Raw genomic sequence first — 24,281 nt, forward strand, 5'->3', positions numbered from 1 at the left:
CAGCACAGAGAGGCAGGCAGATCTTTCTGGTTTAAGGCCAGCCTGATCTACATAGTCAGTTTCTCATCGATCAAACAATGCACACTGATCAAACAATGTTAGGCAAGGGGTCATTTGAACCCTGACGCTCCATCTCTGAGGGTAAGAATACTACTATGTCTATAACGGCTGTTGTAAGTTTGTTGCGAGTAGTAATACGAGTGTGCATCAATCCAATTGCAGTGGCTCCGGAATTCCTTGTGCCCTTGGTAGATGTGACCTGTTTGCTTGGAGACACGGTGATACTACAGTGCAAAGCCTGTGGACGGCCAAAGCCCACCATCACCTGGAAGGGTCCGGATCAGAACATCCTAGACACTGACAACAGTTCGGCCACATACACCATCTCCTCGTGGTAAGTGGATCACCCAGTGTCTGGGCAATAGCACACAGACGCTGGACTGGGGTAAAATTCTCTCTGGATTACCAGTCACCCCAAAAGATCTGTCTCAGTATTTATTCCAGGTCATATGCTTGACCTTGACTAGGAGAGAGACTTTCATTTAAAAGCATGGGTGGGTTAGACCCTACACCACAGCACCCTGTATTCAAGTCTCAAGTACAGCCTCAACTTCCCACCCTGCAGCTGGCCCCTTAGCCTGGCTCTGGACTGTGCCAGCATACACTGAGTGTGCTGCCCAGTGCCAGACAGACAGACAGACATGAGGCTTACCGAGCCATCCAGAAACACTCTGTTGGGGGCCTACAGAAAACAAATAAAGCAGTATCCTTTAAATAACAGGTCAAGCCTGAGCTATAAATGAAAAATGTTTCTGTGGTCCTGCCTTATACCCACACTGTTAGATGATCTGTCAGAAGGACTGAATGCTAACTGAACGCCCTGGAATGCTTGCTGCCCATCAGGATGCTTGGAGATAGAGATGGGGATGTGATTCATTCCTTACCTAAGAGCTAATTTTATGAGGAGGGTGGTGCACATTCTAAGCCATGCAATGGGATATCAAGCTGCAAGGTGCGTCGACATTAAAGGCTGCTTGGTTGACTGCCTCCCAACCATTCTGCTAACTTGTCCCCCTCCACGAATTCTGATCATCATTCTGCATGGTTGCGCACAGCAGATAAACAGTACCAAGTTCTAATGGCTCACCAGCCACTTAGAGAAATGCCTAGAATCAAGCCCATTTTGATTGGCCTAAGTTGTGTTTGTGAGTCTGTGTGTGTGATTGTGTGTCTATGTGTGTGGCTGTGAGTCAATGTTTGTGATTATTTTTGTGTCTGCATATGTATTTGTGTGTGTGTGTGTGTGTGTGTGTGTGTGTGTGTGTGTGTGTTGGGGTAGGTATCTTCATTGAAGTTTCCAAAAGAAATGTCTGGTCAGGCCATAAAACTTCATGGGTCCCAGCAGCTCAGCGTGAGACTCATTGTTTAGCAAAGACCATGAAGATCTCAGAATATGTCATACCATTAGGATTGTGTCTTAGTTGCTTTTCTATCGATGTGAAAAGGCGCCATGACCAAGGGAACGTATAGAAGAAAGCATTTAATTTGGAATTCACGGTTCCAGAGAGTAGTAGGCCCATGACCATCCATCATGGTGGGGAGCATGGCAGCAGGCAGGCAGGCATAGCTCTGGAGCAGTTGCTGAGAGCTTACATCTGATCCACAAGCAGGAGGCAGAGATGGAGACTGGGCCTAGCAAACCTCAAAGCCCACCACCAGCGGCACACTTCCTCCAATAAGGCCATATCTCCTTCCTAATCCTCTCTAAGCAGTTCCACCAACTGAGGACCAACTATATGAGACTGTGGGAGCCATTCTTGTTCAAATTGCTCCCTTTGGGTTGATGTCCCTGTAATTTAACCCTTTCAGAGACATTCCTTCTGTGAAGTGCTTCTCAACCTTGCTCTGGGGCAAGTGAGAAAGTTACCATTTAAGTGCAGGAATTTACCCTTTCTAAGTTCACTTTGTGTGTGTGTGTGTGTGTGTGTGTGTGTGTGTGTGTGTGTATGGTGTGTGTGTATGTGTGTGTGGTATGTGTGTGGTGTGTATGTATATAGGGTGTGTGTGTGTGTGTGTGTGTGCTATGTGTGTGGTATATGTGTGTATGTGTATATGGTGTGTATGTATATCTGTGTGTGGTGTGTATGTATATAGGGTGTGTGTGTGTGTGTGTGTGTGCTATGTGTGTGGTATATGTGTGTATGTGTATATGGTGTGTATGTATATCTGTGTGTGGTGTGTATGTATATGGGGTGTGTGTGTGTGTGTGTGTGTGTGTGTGTGTGTGTGTACATTTGGCAGGGTGTGGAGGCAAAAATTCCACTTTAAGTGTCTTCATCAGCTGTTCTCCTCATGTTTTTGGCTTTTAGGTATTTTGTTTTGTTTTGTTTGAGCTAGCATCTCTCATGAAACCTGGAATTTACTGTTTCTGCTAGACTAGCTGGCCACTAAGCCTCTGGATCTGCCTGCTCCCCAACCTACCCAGTTCTGGGGTCACAGGCACAAGCCACACCCAACTAACTCAGGTTCTCATGCTTGTACAACAAGCACTTTACCCACTGAGTCACCTCTGCAGACACCCACTTAAAGATTTGAAGGGTCCCTGTGTAAGGTCTGAAATACTTAAGCATATTCCTTGCTGACTCTGTTTAACCATTTGTTACTGACTTAAAAGACTGAGGTTATTTCACCCCAAGGATTAGTTGTGTGATATACTTGTAATTACCATACCTTGAAGACTGGTAGGTTATAGAATTTTATTTATTTCTAATTCATATCTCATTCTATCCCTATTCTATTTCTTATTTACACAAATTTGGGCAGTGAGAATAGCCAGGAACAAAAACAAAACATAACAAAACAAAAACGAAAAACAAAAAACTCCCCACACATTGAGGGCACTTAAGGGGATAGAAACAGATAGAAACTTCTGTTGGAAGACCAACAGAATCAACTAATCTGGACCCTCAGGACTCTCAGAGTCTGAACCACCAACCAAAGAGTATACACAGACTGGACGTAGACCTCCCCATACATATATGTAGCAGATGTGCAGCTCCGTCTTCATGTGGGTCCCCCAACAACTGGAACAAGGAGTACCCCTAAATCTGTTGCCTGTGGGTGGAATATGTTCCCCTAACTGGACTGCTTTGTCTGGCCTCAGTGGGAGAGGATGTGCCTAGCCCTACAGAGATAATGTGCCAGGGTAGGGGGAATATGGGGGGCTCCACCCTCTCAGAGGAGAAGGGGAGGGGTGAGGGGGTGGGACTGTGTGAGAGGGCACCGAAAGTGGGGAGCAGTGATTGGAATGCAAAGGGAATTAAGTAAATAAATTCCCCACATAAGGAAACGGAATGCAAGGTGTTCACCCAAGCCATAGAGGTAGGTTGAGGGGGCGGGGCATGCATAACAGCTCTGCACACCAGGAACCAAGCCTCTGGCATTTTACCCATCTCCCCACGGGAGTCTGAAGGAAATACATTTAATGTCCTAGTGATTCTGGGGAAAGCACCCTCAAGATCTGCAACTTGATGCCCCAAGACAGTGGGATTTATACCTGCATAGCAACAAACGACCACGGAACCGCATCCACGTCCGCCACAGTTAAGGTGCAAGGTAAGCTGTAATCTCCCGCCCTCCCTCCCTTTCTCTCTCTCTCCCTCCCTCCCTCCTTCCCTCCCTCCCTCTCTCAGAACATTTTCTAACTGTAGCAAAACACAACAATAAAACTTAGCATCTTAACCACTTTTAAGTGTAGAGTTTAATGGCATTGAGGACACACCCTTTGGTTTGTGGCCACCACATCCACCCACACAACTCTTTTATTATCTGTTCCTATTTAGAACAGCTCCAAATTCCTCCCTCCCCACTGCCCTGGCTGCCCCTATTCTGCCTTTCCTATTCTGGCCTCAAAGACTTTACATTGGTCATTTTAAGTGACCAGGACACCCAGAGACTCAGGGAACAGAGGATCTAAAGCAGAACCCAGAGCAAGGGGGAAAGTTTTCAATTAGCAATAATCGCACCTCAGATAAGCCTCATTGGCTACGATACTGATATTGTGGAAAGCTCAGACCAATGGGAAGAAACCCAACCTTGTTAAGAGCTCCTACCCTAACTTCCATCATGGTTCCTGATCAGCTTTTCCTACGTGTGCGGTGTTTAATTGAGGAAGGTTGTCAGACAGCACGTCCCATCTCCTAGACCTCCCTTGGGCCTAGAGAAAGGTGTGCTTCTTGGGGAAGGCTATGGGCCAGATTTAAGACATGTTTGGTATGTTTCCCCTGGGTCGTGCTACTAGGGCACGCAACTCCCAGCTCTGAGCACCGCCATTCTGTCTGTCTTCACAGGTGTACCCGCAGCCCCCAATCGCCCAATCGCACAGGAGAGGAGCTGCACCTCTGTCATCCTCCGCTGGCTGCCCCCAGCCAGCACCGGGAACTGCACTATTTCGGGGTACACAGTGGAGTACCGCGAGGAAGGTGTGTTGCTCTGCTCTTCTGCATCTGCTTCCTCTAGGAGGTCTTCAGAGTCGCGAGCCTTAGACTTCAAACATCCTCCCCGTTCACTGGAATCAGCCTGGCTCCTGCGCGCTAGGAGTTTTAGCACCGAAACCTGGAGTCAGGCTGGATCTGCTCGAAAGGGTCCCAAATGGAAACCTCTCTGGTGCCGTCCTGGTCCAGCCACTAGGTGGCAGTGTGTCTTCATTGCTTTGTCCTGCTTACAGCTCAATCACACAGCTAGGGTCAATTGAATTTATGTTACAGATGGGGAAGCTAAAGCCTAAAGAGTAAAGAAACACAAGGCTGTTAACAAGGGGCAAGCTCCCACTCCACCCAGCTCTGTAATTGGCTAACCTGGTTTTTATCCCAGACCAGAAACCACGGTAGGATGATTGGAGCTCTACCCCTCCCCCACCAGATATAATCTACAGCACATGTACACACATAGACCTTTAATTGTGGGGAAAGAAGTTTAAGCCAGGTGTAGTGGCACACACTTTTTAATCCTAGCACTCTGGAGGCATTGGCAGCAGGATCTCCTTGAGTTCAAAGCCAGCCTGGTCTACACAAGTCAGCTAGAGCTAGCTACGTAGTTGAACTCTGTAGTAGTAATAGTAGTAGTAGTAATGTTTTTAATGGCGTTTCCAGGTAGTTGCCATGACACAGCTCCAAACCACATCACTAATGATCCAACTGAACCTGAATTACCTGTTTACACCCCCCTTGCCCCAGACTGTTGTTTTACTTTTCTTTCTATTACTGGGGTCATTTTAATTCTTTTTTTCTTAAGAAGACATGAAGCTATAAAACTATTTATTTCAGCCTTTTTCTAAAGCTGTCTGCAACAGGGTATACAAGGGCAACCCAGGTGTGAGTGCTGAGCCAGGAAGCCTGCTCCACTGTTTCTGTGTTAAGCTCATGGCTCATCTCAGAAACTAAGTTCTCATAAGCACACTGCTTAGTGTTTCTGAGTCGCCTACTCCTTCATCTGTCAAGGAAGGTTAGTGTTACCGTCATCGCTGGGTTTCTGTGAACTTTAGCTGGAGTGAGAAAGGAGAACGGTGCCACGCCCTGGAGTGTTTCCACCTGTAATATGCGCCCATTTGTCTTCATCTTTGTTTCAATTTCCAAAGGCATGCGTCCTCTCATGTGGTTCCTGACTTGTATATTCTTCCTGTCTATCACACTGTTTGTTGTATATTCGTCCTGTCTATCACACTGCCGTGGATTCCCACGGATAATTAATTGGTGCTAACTCTTCACCTTGCACGATTGAGAAGGACTAGAACCCCTGGGTCAGCTTCTTGCACCAGCTGTTATTTAGCCTGATACGTAGGAAAACCGGGTGGAACTCTCCCCCAGCCGGCCCGCAGACTTTCAAAGCCTAAGGATGAAGGTGCATCCATTTTCCTATCTTTGAATTGCTATCTTTGCTTTGAAACAACGTTTCTGACTCTGTCTCTCTAGGTTCCCAGGTCTGGCAGCAGTCCATAGCTTCCACCTTGGACACTTACCTGGTCATTGAGGACCTTAGTCCTGGGTGTCCTTACCAGTTCAGGGTCAGCGCCAGCAACCCCTGGGGAATCAGCCTCCCCAGTGAGCCCTCGGAGTTCGTGCACCTTCCAGAGTACGGTGAGTCCCAGCAGACCGAGGACAGTTAGCAGAAGCAAGGCAGTGCACCACTGTAACAAAATCACTGGTGTCTCCGACCCCCATGGGGAGGTGTCTTGGGGCCATGTGGCAGCTTCCATCAGACCACCTGTGAGAGACCAGATGGAGTGTCTCCAGCAGGTTATCTTCAGAGCCAACATTAGATTTACCACACTTGTTGACCATGGGCCTTTTGCGGTTCCTCAGGAAAACCTCAAAGGAGAAGCCGAGAGGAAAGGAGGTCACTACCACCCGAAACCTTGATATTTGCCCCACCCTTCCAGAATTTGCTTTTCAATATGGATCTACATAAAATAGAAATTGGCCAAGACATGCGTGCAACTGACTAAATGTGAATGTTTTACCAGTGTGGTTCTCACTTTGCCACCTTGTTTGCTGACCCACCTTGTCTGCCCATTTTGGTCCCAACGACATTTTAAAGGAGGAAACTCTCTGGTCTGAAAAAAAAGATATCCCATTGGTGACACTTTGGGCAGGGGACAGAAGTGGCACAAGTAGGCTGAGGACGGGTCAGGAAAGGGTGGGAGTTTCACCATACTTAAAAAGCTGCAGATTTAGTGTCTCTGTGGGTTAAAGGAAGCCTGGAGTCCCCAGAGTGCCTTCGGCTGCACACTGCCCAGGCTGAGTCAGGAAACACCCTATAGTCCCAGGTCAGGACCAGCTTAGTCTGCTTGTGACCTTGACGTGTTCTCACAGTCTTGGGACTCTGGAGAGCCCTAGCCCTGGGTCTGCATGTGCTCAGAATCCACTGTGGGCGTCACCAGAGAGCTGAGGTGACTGACTAGGGTGGAGTCAGAACGGAATGTGGTTCCTTTCCTTCCAGGCCACTAACTCTGTGGTTAGGGATGGCCACCATTTTGTTTTGTTACTTCTGAGGCCTGATGCCCGGCAGACACCACACACATGTACAGGTGTGTGTGCTTGTGTGTGTGAGACAAGAATTAACAGGCCAAACAAGGTGAAACTGAACCACTGAATCACCCAGGAGAAACAGTCATGAGTGAAGTCCATTCAGTTCATATCGAGCAGCAGGTCTCAACCCCAGTGTCAGATATCCTGCGCATCAGATACTTACGCTACAATTCATGACCGTAGCAAAATGACAGCTGTGAAGTAGCTATGAAATAATTTTGTGGTTGGGGCCACCACAGCAGGAGGAACTGAATGAAAGGGTCGCAGCGTTAGGGAAGTTGAGGACCATTGACACAAAGGAAAAGCTTGCCAAAGGACAAGGACAGTGATGCCAGAGAAGGCTCTAGCACACCCTGCTCACACTGCTTCATCTTTTTTTCCTCCGTGACCTTCAGCTCTTGCATCCTCTCTGCCTCCCATACCCCTGGCTTTCACTGACTTTTCCAGCTTTTCCACAGTTCCTCTTTCTGCCTCCCTATGTTTCCTCTGGCCTTTTGTGGAACTCCATTTCTGATCCTGTCTCACGATCTCCCCGTGTTTGAGGAGAAGACAAACTGTCCGACTCTGCCATATCTATTTCCCTCAGACATTTTAAAACTAACAGTCCAGAGATCCACAGCCTTTCCCCTCTGGGTGGCCTCCATATTTAGTGATAAGAAGGTCCCTGGGGTTATTATGCTGCAGTATCTTCGAAATGTCACATGTGAGTTCTCCCTCTCCCAAAGATGCAGCCGCCGATGGTGCCACCATTTCTTGGAAGGAAAATTTTGATTCTGCTTACACTGAACTGAACGAGATTGGCAGGTAAGGATACCAGCCATCTCACAACAGGAGAATGACCAGCCTGGTTTGTTGATGTTTCTTTCTGTCTCTTTTTGTTAGAATACAGCTAGTGCATTCCTGGGAATTTTCTACTATTCTTTTTCTTTACTGGAATTGGAAGCTTTCCCTGTCAACATAGCATTTTGTTTTGTTTTGAGACAGGGTCCTGGCTGTCCTGGAACTCACTTTGTAGACCAGACAGGCCTGGAACTCAGACATCCTGCCTGCCTCTGCCTCCCCAGTACTGGGATGAAAGGCATATCACAGCAGGCCTGAGTATTATAAGATTTTTAAGCCTCAATTTTTTTCTTAAAAGTGTAATTTTAGTTACATGTCTCAAACTTTGATATATGATATGTTCATTATCTTTGTTTCTGAGTATTTTTCAACTATGGCTTATTTCTTGAACCAATTATAGTGAGTTATAAGTAATGAAGTGCTTTAGTATATATGAGATTTTAGGTTATTTTTTTGTTTCTCACTTCTAATTTCATTGCACTGTGATCAAAGCTTGTTCTGTGGGTGAAGCATGGCAAGATTTCATAAAGGTGTTTTTGTATTCGGGATCAGTAGGTAAGAGCACTGGCTGCTCTTCCCCAGGACCTGGGTTCGATCCTAGCACCAGCATGGTGGCTCACAACCATCTGTAACTCTAGTCCCAAGGGTTCCAACACTTTCTAGCCTCTAGGAGCTTTACATACACACGGTGCACGGACATGTAGGTAGGCCAAAGAGGGACTTTTTCAAAGTTTCGTGTATTCATTTTACTTTCTTTTTTAAAAATTAATTTCTTTTATGTGTATGTCTTCTGTCTGCATATGACTGTGCACCACATGCATGCCTGGTCCCTGCAGAGTCCATAAAAGGATATGGATCCCCTGAAATTGTAGGCATGGATGGCTGTGAGCCACCATGCAGCTGCTGGGAACTGAACCCCAGTCTTCCACAGGAACAAGGGTTTCTTAACCCCTAAGCCATCTCTCCAGTCCACCGTTGTATATAGATATATATTCTGCTTAGAAAAAAAAACATACCCACACTTGGTGCTTCAAATGGCACAGAAATATCTTGGCTTAAAAATTATATTAGTTTTACCTTTGGGGTCTGAAAGAGCCTAGGATGCTAAGGAAGTAGAGATAGGTTTTTAAATAATAATATCATAATTAAAAGTACAAAAGGAAAGGTTTGTTTTCATTTTGTTATGTATTTGTGTGTGTGTGTGTGTGTGTGTGTGTGTGTGTATTATATGGGGGGTGTGCATGCGTGACACAGCTCATGTGTGGAGGCCAGAGGACAAATGTGTGGAGTCAATATTCTTATGCTTTTATGTGAGTTTCAGGTATCAGGCTTAGGCTGTCAGGGTTATGTTTTCAGATAGCAGGTGCCTTTCTTTATGCCTCCAGTCCCAGGAGGAAAGATTCTTTTTCAAATTCGTTTGTCTTTATTTTATGAGCACGGTTAAGTGCCTGTAAATATGTATATGCACAGCATTTGTGTCTGCTGTGCTGAACAGTCCAGAAGAGGGCATCAGATACCTTAGAACTGGAGGTATAGAAGGTTGTGAGCAGCCTTGTGGATGCTGAGATCTAACCCCTGGAAGAGCAGCCAGAACCCTTAACCTCTGACCCACCACTCCAGCCCTGGGAAGATTCCTATTAATTGATCTATCTTCTTCCAAATGCTTGGGACCAGAAATGTTTTTGGACTAAGGAGTTTAGAGAATATGGACATGTACACAAAGACGTGTCTTGAGTCTGGGACCCAAGTCTAAAAGAAAAATCACCTCTATTTCATGCAGTTCTTTGCCTGAAGGTGACTTCATGTGATGTGGCTAGTGAACCTGTACTTTGTCACCATGTGAGGTCAGGTGTGGAGCTTTTTCCACAGTAATTTCATGTCTACACACAAAGGGTGTCAGATTTTAGAACATTTTGGATTTTAGAGTTTTGGATTAGGGAGACTGGGCCTGCCTGTAAGATTGTCTGTCTCAGCAAATCACCTGGGCACATGCGCAAATACACACACACACACACACACACACACACACACACACACACACCAACATATTCTGGTAAATGATGCCCTGCTGACAGACGGACCCTGGACACCCTTTTCCCCTTTGTCTCGCAGAGGCCGCTTCTCTATTGTAAAGAAATGCATTCACAAAGCTACCCGCAAAGATGTTGCTGTGAAATTTGTGAGCAAAAAGATGAAGAAGAAGGAGCAGGCCGCGCACGAGGCTGCCCTGCTCCAACACCTTCAGCACCCCCAGTATGTCACTCTCCACGACACCTACGAGTCCCCCACCTCTTACATCCTCATTTTGGAACTGTGAGTACAGAGGTCATATCTCTAGTGTGGTCTTTATCTGCTTAGGTTCTCCATCGGTCACAATGAATGGACAAGAGTCAGGTTTTGTAACGTGCTTTATGGTTTATGAAGTGTGCTGTGGACCGTGTTTTCTTTCACCTCCAGCTTTATATCAGTGTGGTTCTCATTCTACGAACTAGAGATACCAAGAATGAAGAAGGTCATTAAAGGGAGCTCAGTGAAAGTAAGGGTAGAGAATCCATCCTTTCATTGGGTCCATACAAAGGATCTTGAAACCAAACCCTCTTACTCTGCTTTTTCTAGTTTTTCTAAGCTTTATTTCATTTTGTACATTCATGAGATACTCTGTTTCACTGCCTGTACACATTGTACGATCATCCAACCAGGATATTAGCATGGATTGTTTCTTTGTAACAAAAACATTCTGAAAAAAAAAAAAACAAAACAAAACTCAAGTTATTTGAAGTATATTAACAGTCCATATTGTAAACTCTGGTCACTATGCTGTAAACTAGATCACCAGAACTTATTTCTCTTCCCTAGCTGTAACCTGTATTTCTTATCCTTGTTTTCATTTCCTTCCTACCACGCACTCTCAGCCTGACTCATTTAAGAAGACTTTCCTGGTGGTTGACTGATGGAAAGGAGTGGGGTTGGGATAAGGGGAGCTTATCTATCGATCTATAGCCATAGCACCCCCAATCTACTACCTAGAATTTTCCATTCAAGACATTTCTAGAATGGCAGATTATTCAGATATCAAATGTAGAAAGATACAGATTTTTTCATTAATTAGTTTGCTTATTTATTTTACATCCCAATAAAAACTTCTCCTTCCTCTCCTCCCTGTGTTTCCCTCTCCCCACCTCCACAAATGACCCCTCTTGCCAAGGACCAGCCTCAGCTTGGGAGAGGAGTTCTGAGAGAAGGGGTGTCTGGGAGCTGTAAAAACAAACAACTCAAAGTCAGTTGTATGTATCTTTCTGCTACCCCTCCTAAGCTCTGGGAATGGGCTTCGATACCAGCCTCCTCCCAGGTTCCCTTGAATCCAAGGATTTAAAAGTTGTTCATTTTCAACTTGCCTTCTTAGAACAATTGCAGCTGCTATCTCTTGCCTGGAAGAAAAGTGCCCTTATCAATACTCTTGTCTCCAAACGAACCTCCCACCTGCCCTGGACTTTAGTTGGTCAGTTGAATCTAGTCCCTGCTAAACATCTCTGACCACCTGCCTCACAGCTCCTCCTGATACCTTACATGGTTGCCTGGTTCACTTCTCTCCAGAGCATAGCAAACTCCCTCTCTGCTTCCTTGAATCTCCCTGCTTGCCTCCTAGGACTTGGAAGTCCCACCTGTACCTTCTGACCAACCATTGGATGGCTTTTTTTACTGACAGACCAAGAACCAATTGGGGAACAGGACCTTAGCATCAGCACCTCCTCTACAGAAATCAAATTGTAGCTCCACGCTGTCGACCTAGGTTCTGTTGAAATGACTTTCCAGATTGTTCTCTCTCTCTCTCTCTCTCTCTCTCTCTCTCCCTCCCTCCCTCCCTCCCTCCCTCTCTCTCTTTTCTCTCTTCTCTCTCCTCTCTCATGCGCATAGATAGCATTTTTTTCCTTTCTAAAAATCTCTCTGGCTGAGACAGCTCTCTCTGCTAGTAAAAATTCTAAAAGCTCTCTGGATAGCTCATAGGTTTTCTAACCAAAGACAGAAAAGCTGCTACAAAAAAATTATTGGATCTTCCAACCAAGTCAGAAATCCTGTTAGAAAAAAATTTTGCTTAGCTCATCTCATGTAGACCCAAAGCCCTTTTTTAAAAATTTACATATCAATTCAGTCATTTACTTTAGGTTATCTTTCAGTTATCCTATGAGTCAGCATCCCTGTGACCCCAGACCTTTGATTCTTAGGAGGCAGCAAATCTACTTTTTTTCTTAACATTACAAAAGAACTCAGAGATCTGCCTGCATTTGTTAAGCATAGACGATAAACTAGCTGAGTGAGACCCAGTCCTGAAATTACCATTTCTACCACACCAGGCCCTGCACTTCAGTGTCCCAGACTGACCTTGCCTGCATTTTTATCTTTTTGACAAGCTGGCTCATTAATGTAGCTGCCTATGTTCCTTTACAATGTGAAAGCCCCTCATAATTCATACTGCATCCTTATATTTTTACATAGTTGAGAAGTTATATATTTTCAAACTCATGTATTTAGAGCTCTTTCCCATAGCTTTAAGGGCTGTCCAGAAGGTCCCAGGGTTTACCATTTTGCTGAGACATAGCCACACCCTCGACTCCTGGACTCCTGCTGTTTCTAATTATCATTAAGTCATTAATGTTAACAGGGAGGACATTCCTCAGAAGAAAGGAGTCCTCCTCAGATTATTACACAAACAAGCCTTTGATATTCATGGAGACTCAAACCAGGGCCCAGTCCCAGGGGCAGGAACCATGTCACTCTGTCCCCACCAAGGCCATTCTGAGCTTGGCACTCCCTTTCTTCTCAGAGTAGGAGAGACATTCCATGGATATAACAACTTGCCTTGGCATATTAATTTGCAGTAGGACTAGGCACAGAAAGACATAGCTCTTATTCTTAGGGGCCATAAGTCCAATAGTTAAAGAGATATTAAGACCAGGAGATAAATAATGCTTTAAATATGACATGGGAAATACTAGCGACCATACATTAGACAGGGTTGTGAGAACGTAGAACTGTGCTTTGTTGGATGTGATCTTCAGGGAAGGTGTATGGGAAGCAAGGCCTGAGTAGAACCAGGTACTCCGTCTTGCTCTGTCTGTAGTGTTCAATAGGGATAACTGGTGGAACCCTCCTCTACCAGAAAATGGAGACTTCCATTCCCTAGTCTCAGATGGATGCAGGCTAGAGAGTAAGTCTTAGGAGGGTGGGGTGGTTGATTCTTTCTGGACTTGGAGCAGTGTTGCTGTAAATTTCTCCCTCATTTGTTCCAAGTAGCTCTGAGACCTCCATGTGATGAGCTCAGAACCACTCCTCTGCTGGTGCTTCTCTTGCCTCATACCTAAAAGATCAGAGGGAGGTAGGGAGCCTTACAGGGGCTCCATCCTTTTCACCTATCAATAAAACGAAGGGTCCCATAGCAGGGAACAAATTAGAGGAGAAAATGAAGACGGCCATCCAGGTTTCAGCTATAGTTGAAAGTTATTTCTATACTGGATCATGCTTCTTGACATGGGCATTTCCTGAGATGTATCTTAAATGACCCACTTCACATTAAAGGTTTGATCACTTCTTGTTACAATAGGGCATAGGGAGCCTAGAAATAGCTACTGATTATTCTGTACCAATGTGTTACTTCTTTCTTTCTGCAATGAGACAACATGGCCAAGGCAACATAAAGAAGAAAGAGTTTATTAGAGGTTACAGTTTCAGATGGTGAGTCCATGACCATCATGGTGAGGAGCATGGCAACAGGCAGGTGTGCATGGTTGTAGTTGAGAGCTTACATCTTGACCCACAAGCACAAAGCAGAAACTAACTAGGAATGGCATTAGAATTTAAAACCTTCAAAGCCTGCCACCAGTGCCACACCTTCTCCAACAAGGCCACACCTCCTAATTCTTCCCAAACAGTTCCAGCAACTAGGGACCCAATATTCCTTACAACATATGGACCTAAGGGAGCCATTCTCATTTAAACCATCACAAGCACCTTCTTACAGTACAAATCATGACTTAAATACTTATTGCCTCTGGCTCTTGTATAAGCCTGACAAAGAAGTAGGTCTTATTTTGTCATTGATGTTGCTGTTATCAGCCAGTTGCTATCCCCCACCTTAAAAATATGGTGTCTTTCAGGGAATCCAAAACACACAGAGTTTAAATGATTACCTACTTCCACCAGCTGGTAAGGGGCAGAACGCGAACCCAAGTCTACATATCTGGCTCCAGTTTTCACATTTTCAATAAGTCTTTAAGAGTTAGCAAGCTGTCAGAAAAGCTAAGGAATTAAGAAGAGATCAAATATTTTGATAAACCTTTCCTCCTTCACATTCCTCCCATCTAAAAATGTTAAAAGTGAAAATACCTTTAACATATATGAGGCTCAGTGTAGGCATGAGACTTTTTCATTTCCTTCAACCTAACCTCTTAAAGCCAGGTTAGACCTTAAAATCAACAAGGCTACAGTATAACTGTAACATCTGTAGCTTTATTCATTCTAGTTCTGAATGTGGCACTTACTTTGGGCTCTAAAATACCTAAATGTTGCAATACTACACTTTATTAATAAGAGACCTCTTAGAGCTTTGTACGATGGTCATTTCTCTATCCCCCATCCCTTTGTATTCAGGATGGATGACGGCCGACTCTTGGACTACCTTATGAATCATGATGAGCTGATGGAAGAAAAGGTAGCTTTCTACATTCGAGACATCATGGAAGCTCTGCAGTACCTTCACAACTGCAGGGTCGCACATTTGGACATAAAGGTAATAACAAATCAGTACCTGTTGCAGTAAAACAGACGAGTTCAGCTTACCAGCCATTTCTTTTCATTGTTGTTGTTTTGTACTTATAAAGACAGGGTTTCTCTGTGCAGCCCTGGCTGTCCTGGAACTCACTCTGTAGACCAGGCTGGCCTTAAACCCAAAGATCAGCCTGCCTCTGCCTCCCAAGTGCTTTTGTTAACTACTACCCAGCAATATATATACACACACATACTCACATATATACACACATGGTCAGGAAGCAGGAGCTGATGCAGAAGCCATGGAGGGATGTTGCATACTGGCTTGCTCAGCCTGCTTTCTTATAAAACCCAGGTCTACCAGCCCAGGGATGGCACTAACCACTATAGGCTGCCCCCCTCCCCGTCACTAGTTGACAAAGACAGGAGGATCTCTGAAAGTTCCAGGCCAGCCTGGTATACAAAGTAAGTTCCAGGCCAGCCAGGAGTACATGATTAGCCCTGCACCCCTCCCCCGATGCCAACGAACTTATCTAAAGTGCCACCTAAATTCAGAGTTTAGTGAGTTTGAAACTTCCTTTGCCTTCGCATGGGGAGTTTCACATGCACAACAGAACTGTGTTAGCTAACAACAGATCCCAGGTGGGGGTCAACAAAAACCTGATCTTGCCTCTCTTGTTCCTGCCTTCCTGGGTCCATATAGCCTGAGAACCTGCTCATTGACCTGCGGATTCCAGTGCCCCGTGTGAAGCTCATCGACTTGGAAGACGCTGTCCAGATCTCAGGCCATTTCCACATCCATCACCTGCTGGGGAACCCTGAGTTTGCTGCCCCCGAAGTGATCCAAGGCATCCCTGTCTCCCTGGGCACAGACATCTGGAGCATTGGGGTTCTGACATATGTCATGCTTAGTGGGGTCTCCCCCTTCTTAGATGAGAGCAAAGAGGAGACCTGTATTAACGTGTGCAGGGTGGACTTCAGCTTCCCCCATGAATACTTCTGCGGTGTGAGCAATGCTGCCAGGGATTTCATCAACGTGATCTTACAGGAAGACTTCCGGAGACGGCCCACAGCAGCCACGTGCCTGCAGCATCCCTGGCTACAGCCCCACAATGGCAGCTACTCCAAGATCCCCTTGGACACCTCCCGCCTGGCCTGCTTCATAGAGCGCCGCAAGCACCAGAATGATGTGCGGCCCATTCCCAATGTCAAGAGTTACATTGTCAACAGGGTGAACCAAGGGACCTAGCTATCCGACAACCCCTGAGGTTTCACATAGAAGTGCAGTGTGAACCAAAGCAAGACTGAGCGTGCCTGTAAATAACCCTATTCATCATTTCACTCCATGTGGTTCTCTGGACTGAGAGGTGGTCCTCTTAAACCTTGTCTGTTGTTACGTGGGGTCTGAGCATCATGAAAGTCACCTTAATCCCAGGAGCATTCCAGAAGGTCATGCTGAAGAAGTAAAGATACAGAGTCACAAAAAGTATTAAAAGAAAGGGGCAAGACTAACAAGATAGTACTTGGTATAAAAATGTTAATTGTACATTCCAAAATGAGCAGTTGAGTGGGCAAACTATACCCACTGCAAGGAGTATAGGAGGTTTCTGATGACTCCATTGAAAATTTAAGCAAAAAAAAAAAAAAAAAAAAAAAGTTCTATTTAACAGAGATGTCAACTATTCTGCTTTAGATGGCTTAGATATAGTTTCTTAACAGGATACATATACACATACAATATAATAGATCCCATTCAGGTTTCAGAGTTTTATAATATAGAGTTCTATATGAAATCAATCATAGGTAACTTTGAGTGCTCCCGTTAAGACAGTAATTTATTTACCGAAGCATTGCATTATTTTGACTAAGCACAATTAGATGACGAGTTTTTTAGAGCATTTTATAAATCTTGTATAGAAATCTTTTATCAGAACCTGTGTATTAAGAGAAAGCAGTGTGACCCTTTAGCGATCTGTGAATGGGATATTTTTTTCCTCCATCATGGGTTGTTAGACTAAGATGGGTTCTGTATATCAAAGTTTCCCCCCTGAAATCATTGGCAGCTCAGATTCCCTCCTGTGGGAAAGACTGCCAGGAAATCAAATCTAGGAAGAGTTGGGGGGTTGTTTCTGTGTCCACCCTGGGCCTGCCATGGGTAAGTGATATCACCGGTTCGTACAGAAGGGCACATGGAAACTTTCCCTACAGTTCCAGTGAACAGCATAGCAGCTCTTTCTGATCTCATAGCTGTAGAATACAGTTTTCAGAAAGTCAGCTTGCTTTATTCCTAATCCCTCATGAAGCTTCTGGGTGCTTACCAAAAGGAGGCAACCATAAACGCCTTTAAAGGCTAGACCTAAGTCCTTCCTGAAGCCATGGAGCAAAGCCTGACCCATCACTCTGACCGATGGGGTTTTAACCGTGATAACAATACCTGTCACCACACAGCCACCAATGTCTCTGGACTAAAAGGACCAATCGTTTTCCAAGGCCAGTGCTGTTTTCTCCGTACAAGATTATGCCCGGTGCCCTCTGGAGGGAAAACAAAGTAACCAGGGCACTTCATGGTTTTTGTTTGTTTTGTTGGGTTTTGGTTTATTTTTCTTCTTCTGTTGGAAAGGGGATGGGTTTTTTTTTTTTAATTATTTTCTGTTTGTATACAATCCACCCTTTGTTCCCTAGAGTGTGCTTAAAAATCCCTTTGATGCAAATGATATTCTAAAGAAAATACAACCGAAACGTTTATGTAAACCGGGTTTCGTGTCATCCTGTTGCTCCTGCTAGTGGGAATTGAGAAAACAGAAATTATGCAGCACAGAGTGCAGTCAGAGAATCTGGGGAGGGGAAACGGACCTGCAAAACTATTTCTACTACTCAAAGGAGGCATGATGGGGACAGTCTAATTTAACGTACAAAAACGCTCGTTCCCATGGTGAAAATATAGAATTAAAATACTCATCACAGCCCCACCCCCACCTCGTATCAGAATAGTCATCATCATCCTCCACCACAGCTCATCCAAAATTATGGAAAATAAGTTAGTAGGGAGTAAAAGCAATAAGACCAGATAGCACCTACTATTTGGGGGTTAACCAAACACGTGAAAACCCACTCTGACTTGTGTTCCCTTGTCTTCAGGTGGCCCTGGACCATCACACCGCACTCCCTCAGAGCTTACCTCCACACTCTTCACTTAAACCATGAGGCATACACAAAACATGCTTACTAAAGCTTTGTTAAATAAACGTGTCTTTACTAAGAAACATAGCATTAAGGAGGAAAGCCTTAGGCCAGAGGGCTTATTGTAGGATAAAATGCAGGCTCTGAGGACTCCAAAGATCCAGAGAGTGACATGGCCAGGTCTGTTCTACCCACTTGTCCACTCTGGCTGTCTTGAAAGAAGGGCTTCCTGCTGAATCACTCAGAATTGTTCTCATTGGTCAAGTTTCTGCTAGGGAGAGACAGAGCCTAGGACAGTGGTGTTCAGACGAAGGGCCACATTGAAAGCATGTTGTACGTGGCAGAACCCTACAGAGAGCCAAGTTTTCACAGCCATGTTTGTGTCAGAGTTGGGATGGTCTAGACATGGAATTGCCCCAGGTACACAGGGAAGACAGGAAAGGACAGGCTGAAGAGAAAGTGACATGGCTGTGCTAATGGCAGCTCAAGTACAATTAATAGGACAGTGTAAGCTTCAGGGACATAGAGAAAAGGGGCATTTGTGTAGTTTGATGGCTGAAGTGAACAGGGAGGTCTTTGTCTCCAAAGCACTCCATCCCTCCAAGAGGGGGCAAGTCTTGGCTGGAGGATTCTCCCTAGCAGGGTGGGAGTTAGGAGAAATCCCGTGAACGGGGCTTGGAAATATAGTTTGGAGCACAGTTGTGTTCAACATGGCTGGAGGAGAAGAGCCCAGGGCCACTCTCCAGCACCAGTCCTGGCAGGGAGACTTAGAACTGGAAGAGGAGAGAAAATCTCCCTCTCCTAATACTACCCCAGTTGTTCTTACTGAGCGCGAGCGGAGCAACAGGGCTGGTGAAAGTCGAAGGCTTCCTGTTTGGCTTCTATTCATCATTTTGAGCTCTTTTGTTCTGTGTTAAAAAAGGGTTGGGTACTGAGAGATGGGAAAGATTGGGGCCAACCCAGGGTCCCTGATGAGACCTAAATAACGTTTGCACCATTTACATTTGTTTCGAATTAGACAGATTTCTACCCACTTATAGCTGAATGTGGTTAAAAACTGTTAAGGGGTTGGGGGGAAGCAACACCATAATGTTGGATGTGTCCTTCAGGTTTCTCCCAGACATCAGCAACCTAAGTGGGGGCAGAGGAGGCAGAGGGGGAGCTGCCTTCACAGCTTTGTACTTCACAAAGCCTTTATAAATAGTGCCTTTCAGAGGGGAGGTGGGGAGAGAAGTTCAGTTGCATTTAGATGTTCTGATACTGCAGTCTTTTCCCCCTTACGTTAAGATACGTTTTAAATGAAAATATCTGAATGTAGGATGGGAACGGGAATTTTCGAGTCTCCATCTCAGCTATTCCAAACTCATTCTTTCTTCCGGAAAGTCTTTGTTGTTTTCTGACCCAAATGCCCTCATTAATAAAATGGAACTGGGGTAGGGTGAGAAAAAAGAACATTAATCTCTTAAGAATGTTGAGGGAAAATATCCTTGTTGACACATCTCTAAGATACTTTGATTTTCTTCAAGTGCTACACACTGCCAGTGCTTAGAATTTTTATTGACAGTAACTTTGAACATTCCAGTTTCCCACAGTCTTATCTTTGGGTACCGTTTACAAATTCTGGAGGTTAACCTCTGTAACGTGCATCTCCTTGGAAGGTCTGGGTTCCTCCTTGTCTACATGTCATTTCTTCTTGCCTTATAATTCCCACCCTTTGGGAGCTTGTCTACAGAAGAGGGTTTGGAGAGCTGAGGAGCCCTTAAATGCCCATATGCTGTTTTCTACAGTATTTCTTAGGGTGGGCATGAGAGTCTGATGCCTTCCAAGCCGGCCTGTCATTCCTTTCTCTTCCCAAGTTTAATGCTGGTGGGGGAGGGGATGGACAAAGAAGAGTCCAAATAGTTACTCTCCTTACTGAAGGGCAGACGTGAGACTCAAATACACTCCCTTGTCACAGTTCATTTCTTTGGAGTCCTACAGGAATCTGCTAGAAAAGGCACAGAAGGAGAGAGTGTTAGACTTTGGAGAAACAGAGCTTTGGCTCTGCCGTTCAAGAGTCGTCCTCTGTGGTCTCCAAACCTCCACACCTGTGGCCCACTCATCCTTCTGTTTTTCTTGCCTATCTTGAAAAACATGACAAGTTAGATTTTTGAGAATATGATGGAGAAAATGCAATCTAAAGTAAATGGTGGTTATTTTTTCTGCATTAACGGAAACTCTCTCCTCTCTACCTGGTAAAGAGAAATAAATTGAACACAAAGGGTCTCTGGAGTAAACAAAAGTACACAATCATCACACTCTAGGAACAGCCCATGAATTGCACTAGGTGAGTTTTGAGGAACATAGATCATATTCTCTCGTGGGTAACATTCTAATAGAGTCTGTGTTAGGCAAACATATATAAGCTTTCAACAGGTTTATTCATTTAAAAAAAAAACTCATAATTTTTCTTTGCTATTTGAAATCTAAGGACCTTTAGGGAAGGAATGATTAGACTCAGAGTAGGCGAAAGAAAACTCTCACATAGGATCCCACCAACAGGAAAAAAGACACTATGATAGACATTATCTTCTGAAAACGACAAGGCCCTCACTGTCTCCTTCATTTTTAAGAGCTCAAAGGGGCTGAAATTTATCCATAGACGTATTGTTTAATAGGAAATATTTTTCATGAAATATCCATATGGAAACTGAATACAGAAATATCATATGGCCACGTTTGTCATGAAAGACATTTTTCTCTTATTTTTTTAAAATAGAAGTTGATGTTGTAGGAGAAGAACACAGTCATTCCACTACAATGCTTTAATCTTAAATGGCATTAATTAAAAGCCTAAAATTAACACTCCCAGGCGATCATCAAGCAATTCCAAACTGGGGTCAGATTTAGTTTTTATCTGAATGACCAACCCAAACAGTTCAGTTAGATAATCTACTTCACACAATGGGGAAGAGCAAAGAAAAGTGAAGATAGCAAGTCTTGGAATTCCTGAGCATTAATTCAACTACATAAATCTGCCAGTACAGGGATGGGAGTTGCATTAATACCCCATTTCCATCAAGAACTAAGTGCCATGCCCGAGTGCATGGAGACCGCTACTGTGACCTCAAAGACTGTGGCTACGAATCTCGAGTTAACAAAACTTCTGTCTTCTCTTACTAACTTAAGCCATACTTTTCACCTCTGTGTTTGGATCCTTTTTTTTTTTTAAAAAAAAAAAAAAAAAAGAAAGAAAGAAAGAAACCTGGTGCTTTTGCTTCTGTTTCTGCTGAACTTCAGACTACTCTGTGGGAAAGTAAACAAAAGTGGAAGAGGGATAAATAGAAAGACTGTGAAAAACTAAACATACCCTTGAGAAAATGCTATTTATGCAGAGAACAGTGGCAATGGAGGGCAAACTGTTGGAAAATGTGGATATATGTACATCTTCTGTACATGTATATAGTGTATAATATGTATGTATATGTTATTGCTCATATGCAGAAATCTATCCATTTTCAGGCAGCCCAGGTGGGTCAGTTTTTCTACTGGAAAACCATTTAGGACCATTCAAAACCATTAGGGATAATACATAGAGAATTCTAGTCACGTGGGAATTAATTTGCTGACTTCTGAAGTCCACATGGCCAAATGAACAAAGTATGAAACACAAACTTGGGACTATAATTTATGTGATTCTGTTTACTCAGAAAGTCTATATTTAAATTCGTGTGTGTGTGTGTGTGTGTGTGTGTGTGAGTGAGTGTGTTTGGATTTGTTTGTTTGTTTAGACAGGGTCCCTCTATGTAGTCTTGGCTGTCCTGGGGCTCACTCTGTAGACCAGGCTGGCCTTGAACTCACAGAGGTCTGTCTGTTTCTGCCTCCTGAGTGCTGGGATTGAAGGTGTGTGCCATCATGCCTGGCCTATATTTCAATTTTAATATCTGATTTTCAAACTGCACCAGTACTTCTTGGTTTTGAGTGATCCCTTCCCCCAAAGCTTTTTGAGAATTTGTGATGGGCTTCTCTGGCCATTCAGATAAACAGCCTTACCCATAAGTGGACAGGTTTCCCCATAGGGACCATTATACATATACATATAAATACATCCATCAGGCTTGTGACAGTTGATTTAAAACCACTCCACAGTATTGGTAAATAGCTCCATAGTTTCAAGGTGCAGAAGAATTCCACAGCCTTAATTATTTCAGTGTCTTGCTGGTCTGCCTTAAGTGTATCTTCTGGGGTTTGAGGGTTTGGGTTGTTTTTATTATTTTAACTTTCCCTGCAGTTGTTCATTTTGTATGCATATGATGTTGTTTTGTAAAGGTAGGTTGTAAATATTTTATTTGTAAGTCTGACTCATTCCATGTGTAATGTTGAGAAGTGCTGCCCCGCTGTCTTGTTATTACTGCAGTAAATGTTATAAACTGTGGATGAAACTTCAAAATGTACATTTCACATGTTATGCACTCCTATAAATATAATATACTGAAGATAAAAGTTTTAGTTGTGTCCCCCCCCTTTAAAATGTCATAACATTAGTGTGTGTGTGTGTGTGTGTGTGTAGGTCTAAGGACAGCCTGCAGGAGCTGGTTCTCTCCTTCTACCATGTAGGTCTACTAGACTGAATGCAGGTCACCAGACTTGGTGGCAATTCTTTTCGCCCACTGAGCCACCTCTTAAGTTGTCTTTTTTTTTCTAACTAAAACTTCTGCTCTTTCTCCCTCCCCTCCCAGGGGGGGAAAATTATTGTCCTCTCTTTTCCCCAAATATCTGAAAGCCTAGAACCAGCATAATGGACCAGCATAATGAACCATCGGACAACAGCACTTGTTATCAGGGCTGAGGATCTGAGTGTGATCCACAGGCCTGCGTAGTGAACAGAGAACATCAACGGCTCCTGGGTCTCACAGGTTTATGCATACAGCTTGGTAGGAGGCTAAGCCAGGCTTTCGGTGTCTGTGGGTCACACACAAATGGGAATGAGGCAGATCTCTTGCCTCTTGGCCTCTTTTGCTCTTGGAGCCTTGCTCTTCTCCCATCCCTCCTCTTTCCCTTCCCTTCCCCCCTCTCCCTCCATATGCTCATGGCCGGCCTCTACTCCTCTACTTCTCTATTCCTCTCTCTCTCTCTGCCTCTACTGCCCTCTTAACTCTCCCATGACTTGAATAAACTGTATTCTGTACTATACCATTGTGTGGCTGGTCCCTCAGGGGGAAGGGATTCCCAACATGGGCCACCCAGGGGCATCTCCTCTGCCCCCAGGCCTTGCCGCACATTCATGGGTCATATGCCCCCCACTCTCTTCATCCTTCCCCTGTGACTTTTCCTTTCATCTATAGCATCCTGTCAATTAACAGCACATTTGGCAATGAGAACAAAGTATTTTGACATCTGAATTCTATTTCACCAAGGCTTTACTGAAGTTCCTGGCAATGAGAAACAACTGTCAAGACAATGAGTTTTACTGGACATGGTGGTGAACAGTTTTAATTCAAGCACTCAGGAGGCAGAGGCAGATGGATCTCTGTGAGTTGGCGGGGGTGGGGGGGTAAGTTGGCCCCTTTAGTACATAGTGAAGTCTAGGTCAGGAAGGGTTACATAGGGAAACCCTGTTTCAAACACAAAACAAACACAGAAACATATGGGGTTTTTCACACTGAGAGTTCAATACAATCTCTTTAGAGAAAACAGAATACAAAATTAAATCTCGCAGTCTGTTTGATAAGTAGCATTTCTTTAAAATAGGAAAACACAGTCTTAAGGGAATATTATTATTATTATTATTATTATTATTATTGACACCGGCTCACTAGATACCTAGCTGAATTTGGAATCTTCCTAAGTAGCTAGGACTACACGAGTTCACATAACCAGCTAATGGATTTGTAAACCAAATATGCTTGCGTTTTCAAACTGCCCAACATTATCCTTCCAGATACCCGATGCTGACAGTTCATCCTCCCTAACTGTCCCACCCTTCTTCATCCTGCACACTTCCAGTGGTCTAAAGGAAGTATGCACCTGAGTGCACAATGGCCTGCTTTATATTTCTACGTGCAAATCACTGTGAAACTCTCCCGCGCCAACTGCTGTGAAGTTAACACAAGAAAGTACTCACAGGCTCTTAGAGGATTTCTATTTTATGGGAAGAAACCCTGAGAGAGTAGGGAAGTGGCTGTTAACAATGACTGTATCAGATAAAGAAGCGTTAAGCTATAAACAAACGAACGAACGGAGACTACCAACTCCTTCGGGGAAACCAGGCTTCAATCTAGGTTGCAGGTTTTAAAAACCCTCTAACCAGGAAGCACCCAGCACACGAAAAGAACCCCCGACCCAGGCCGGAAAGGGTGGCGGAAGAGGCGGGGCTTCTCGGTGACGTCACGGCTCCAAGCACTTCGGCTCCCAGAGCGAGCTGAGCGCGTGAGA

General features: G+C 44.4%; 1 protein-coding gene across 1 annotated transcript in view; it reads left to right on the forward strand.

Moving 5' to 3' along the window:
- Positions 1-15,936, forward strand: part of KALRN (kalirin RhoGEF kinase) — a gene marked incomplete at both ends in the record, with an annotated part of 525,758 nt that extends 509,822 nt beyond the window's left edge. The window contains 8 exons of the mRNA XM_080919241.1: positions 223-394; positions 3,494-3,615; positions 4,350-4,481; positions 5,970-6,134; positions 7,811-7,889; positions 10,038-10,238; positions 14,571-14,709; positions 15,391-15,936. Of these exons, the coding sequence (XP_080775367.1) occupies positions 223-394; positions 3,494-3,615; positions 4,350-4,481; positions 5,970-6,134; positions 7,811-7,889; positions 10,038-10,238; positions 14,571-14,709; positions 15,391-15,936 (1,556 nt within the window). The remainder of the gene's footprint in view (positions 1-222; positions 395-3,493; positions 3,616-4,349; positions 4,482-5,969; positions 6,135-7,810; positions 7,890-10,037; positions 10,239-14,570; positions 14,710-15,390) is intronic.
- Positions 15,937-24,281: the final 8,345 nt, after the last annotated feature.

Source organism: Micromys minutus (genome assembly GCF_963924665.1).
Source record: "Micromys minutus genome assembly, chromosome: 7".
Taxonomy (NCBI): domain Eukaryota; kingdom Metazoa; phylum Chordata; class Mammalia; order Rodentia; family Muridae; genus Micromys; species Micromys minutus.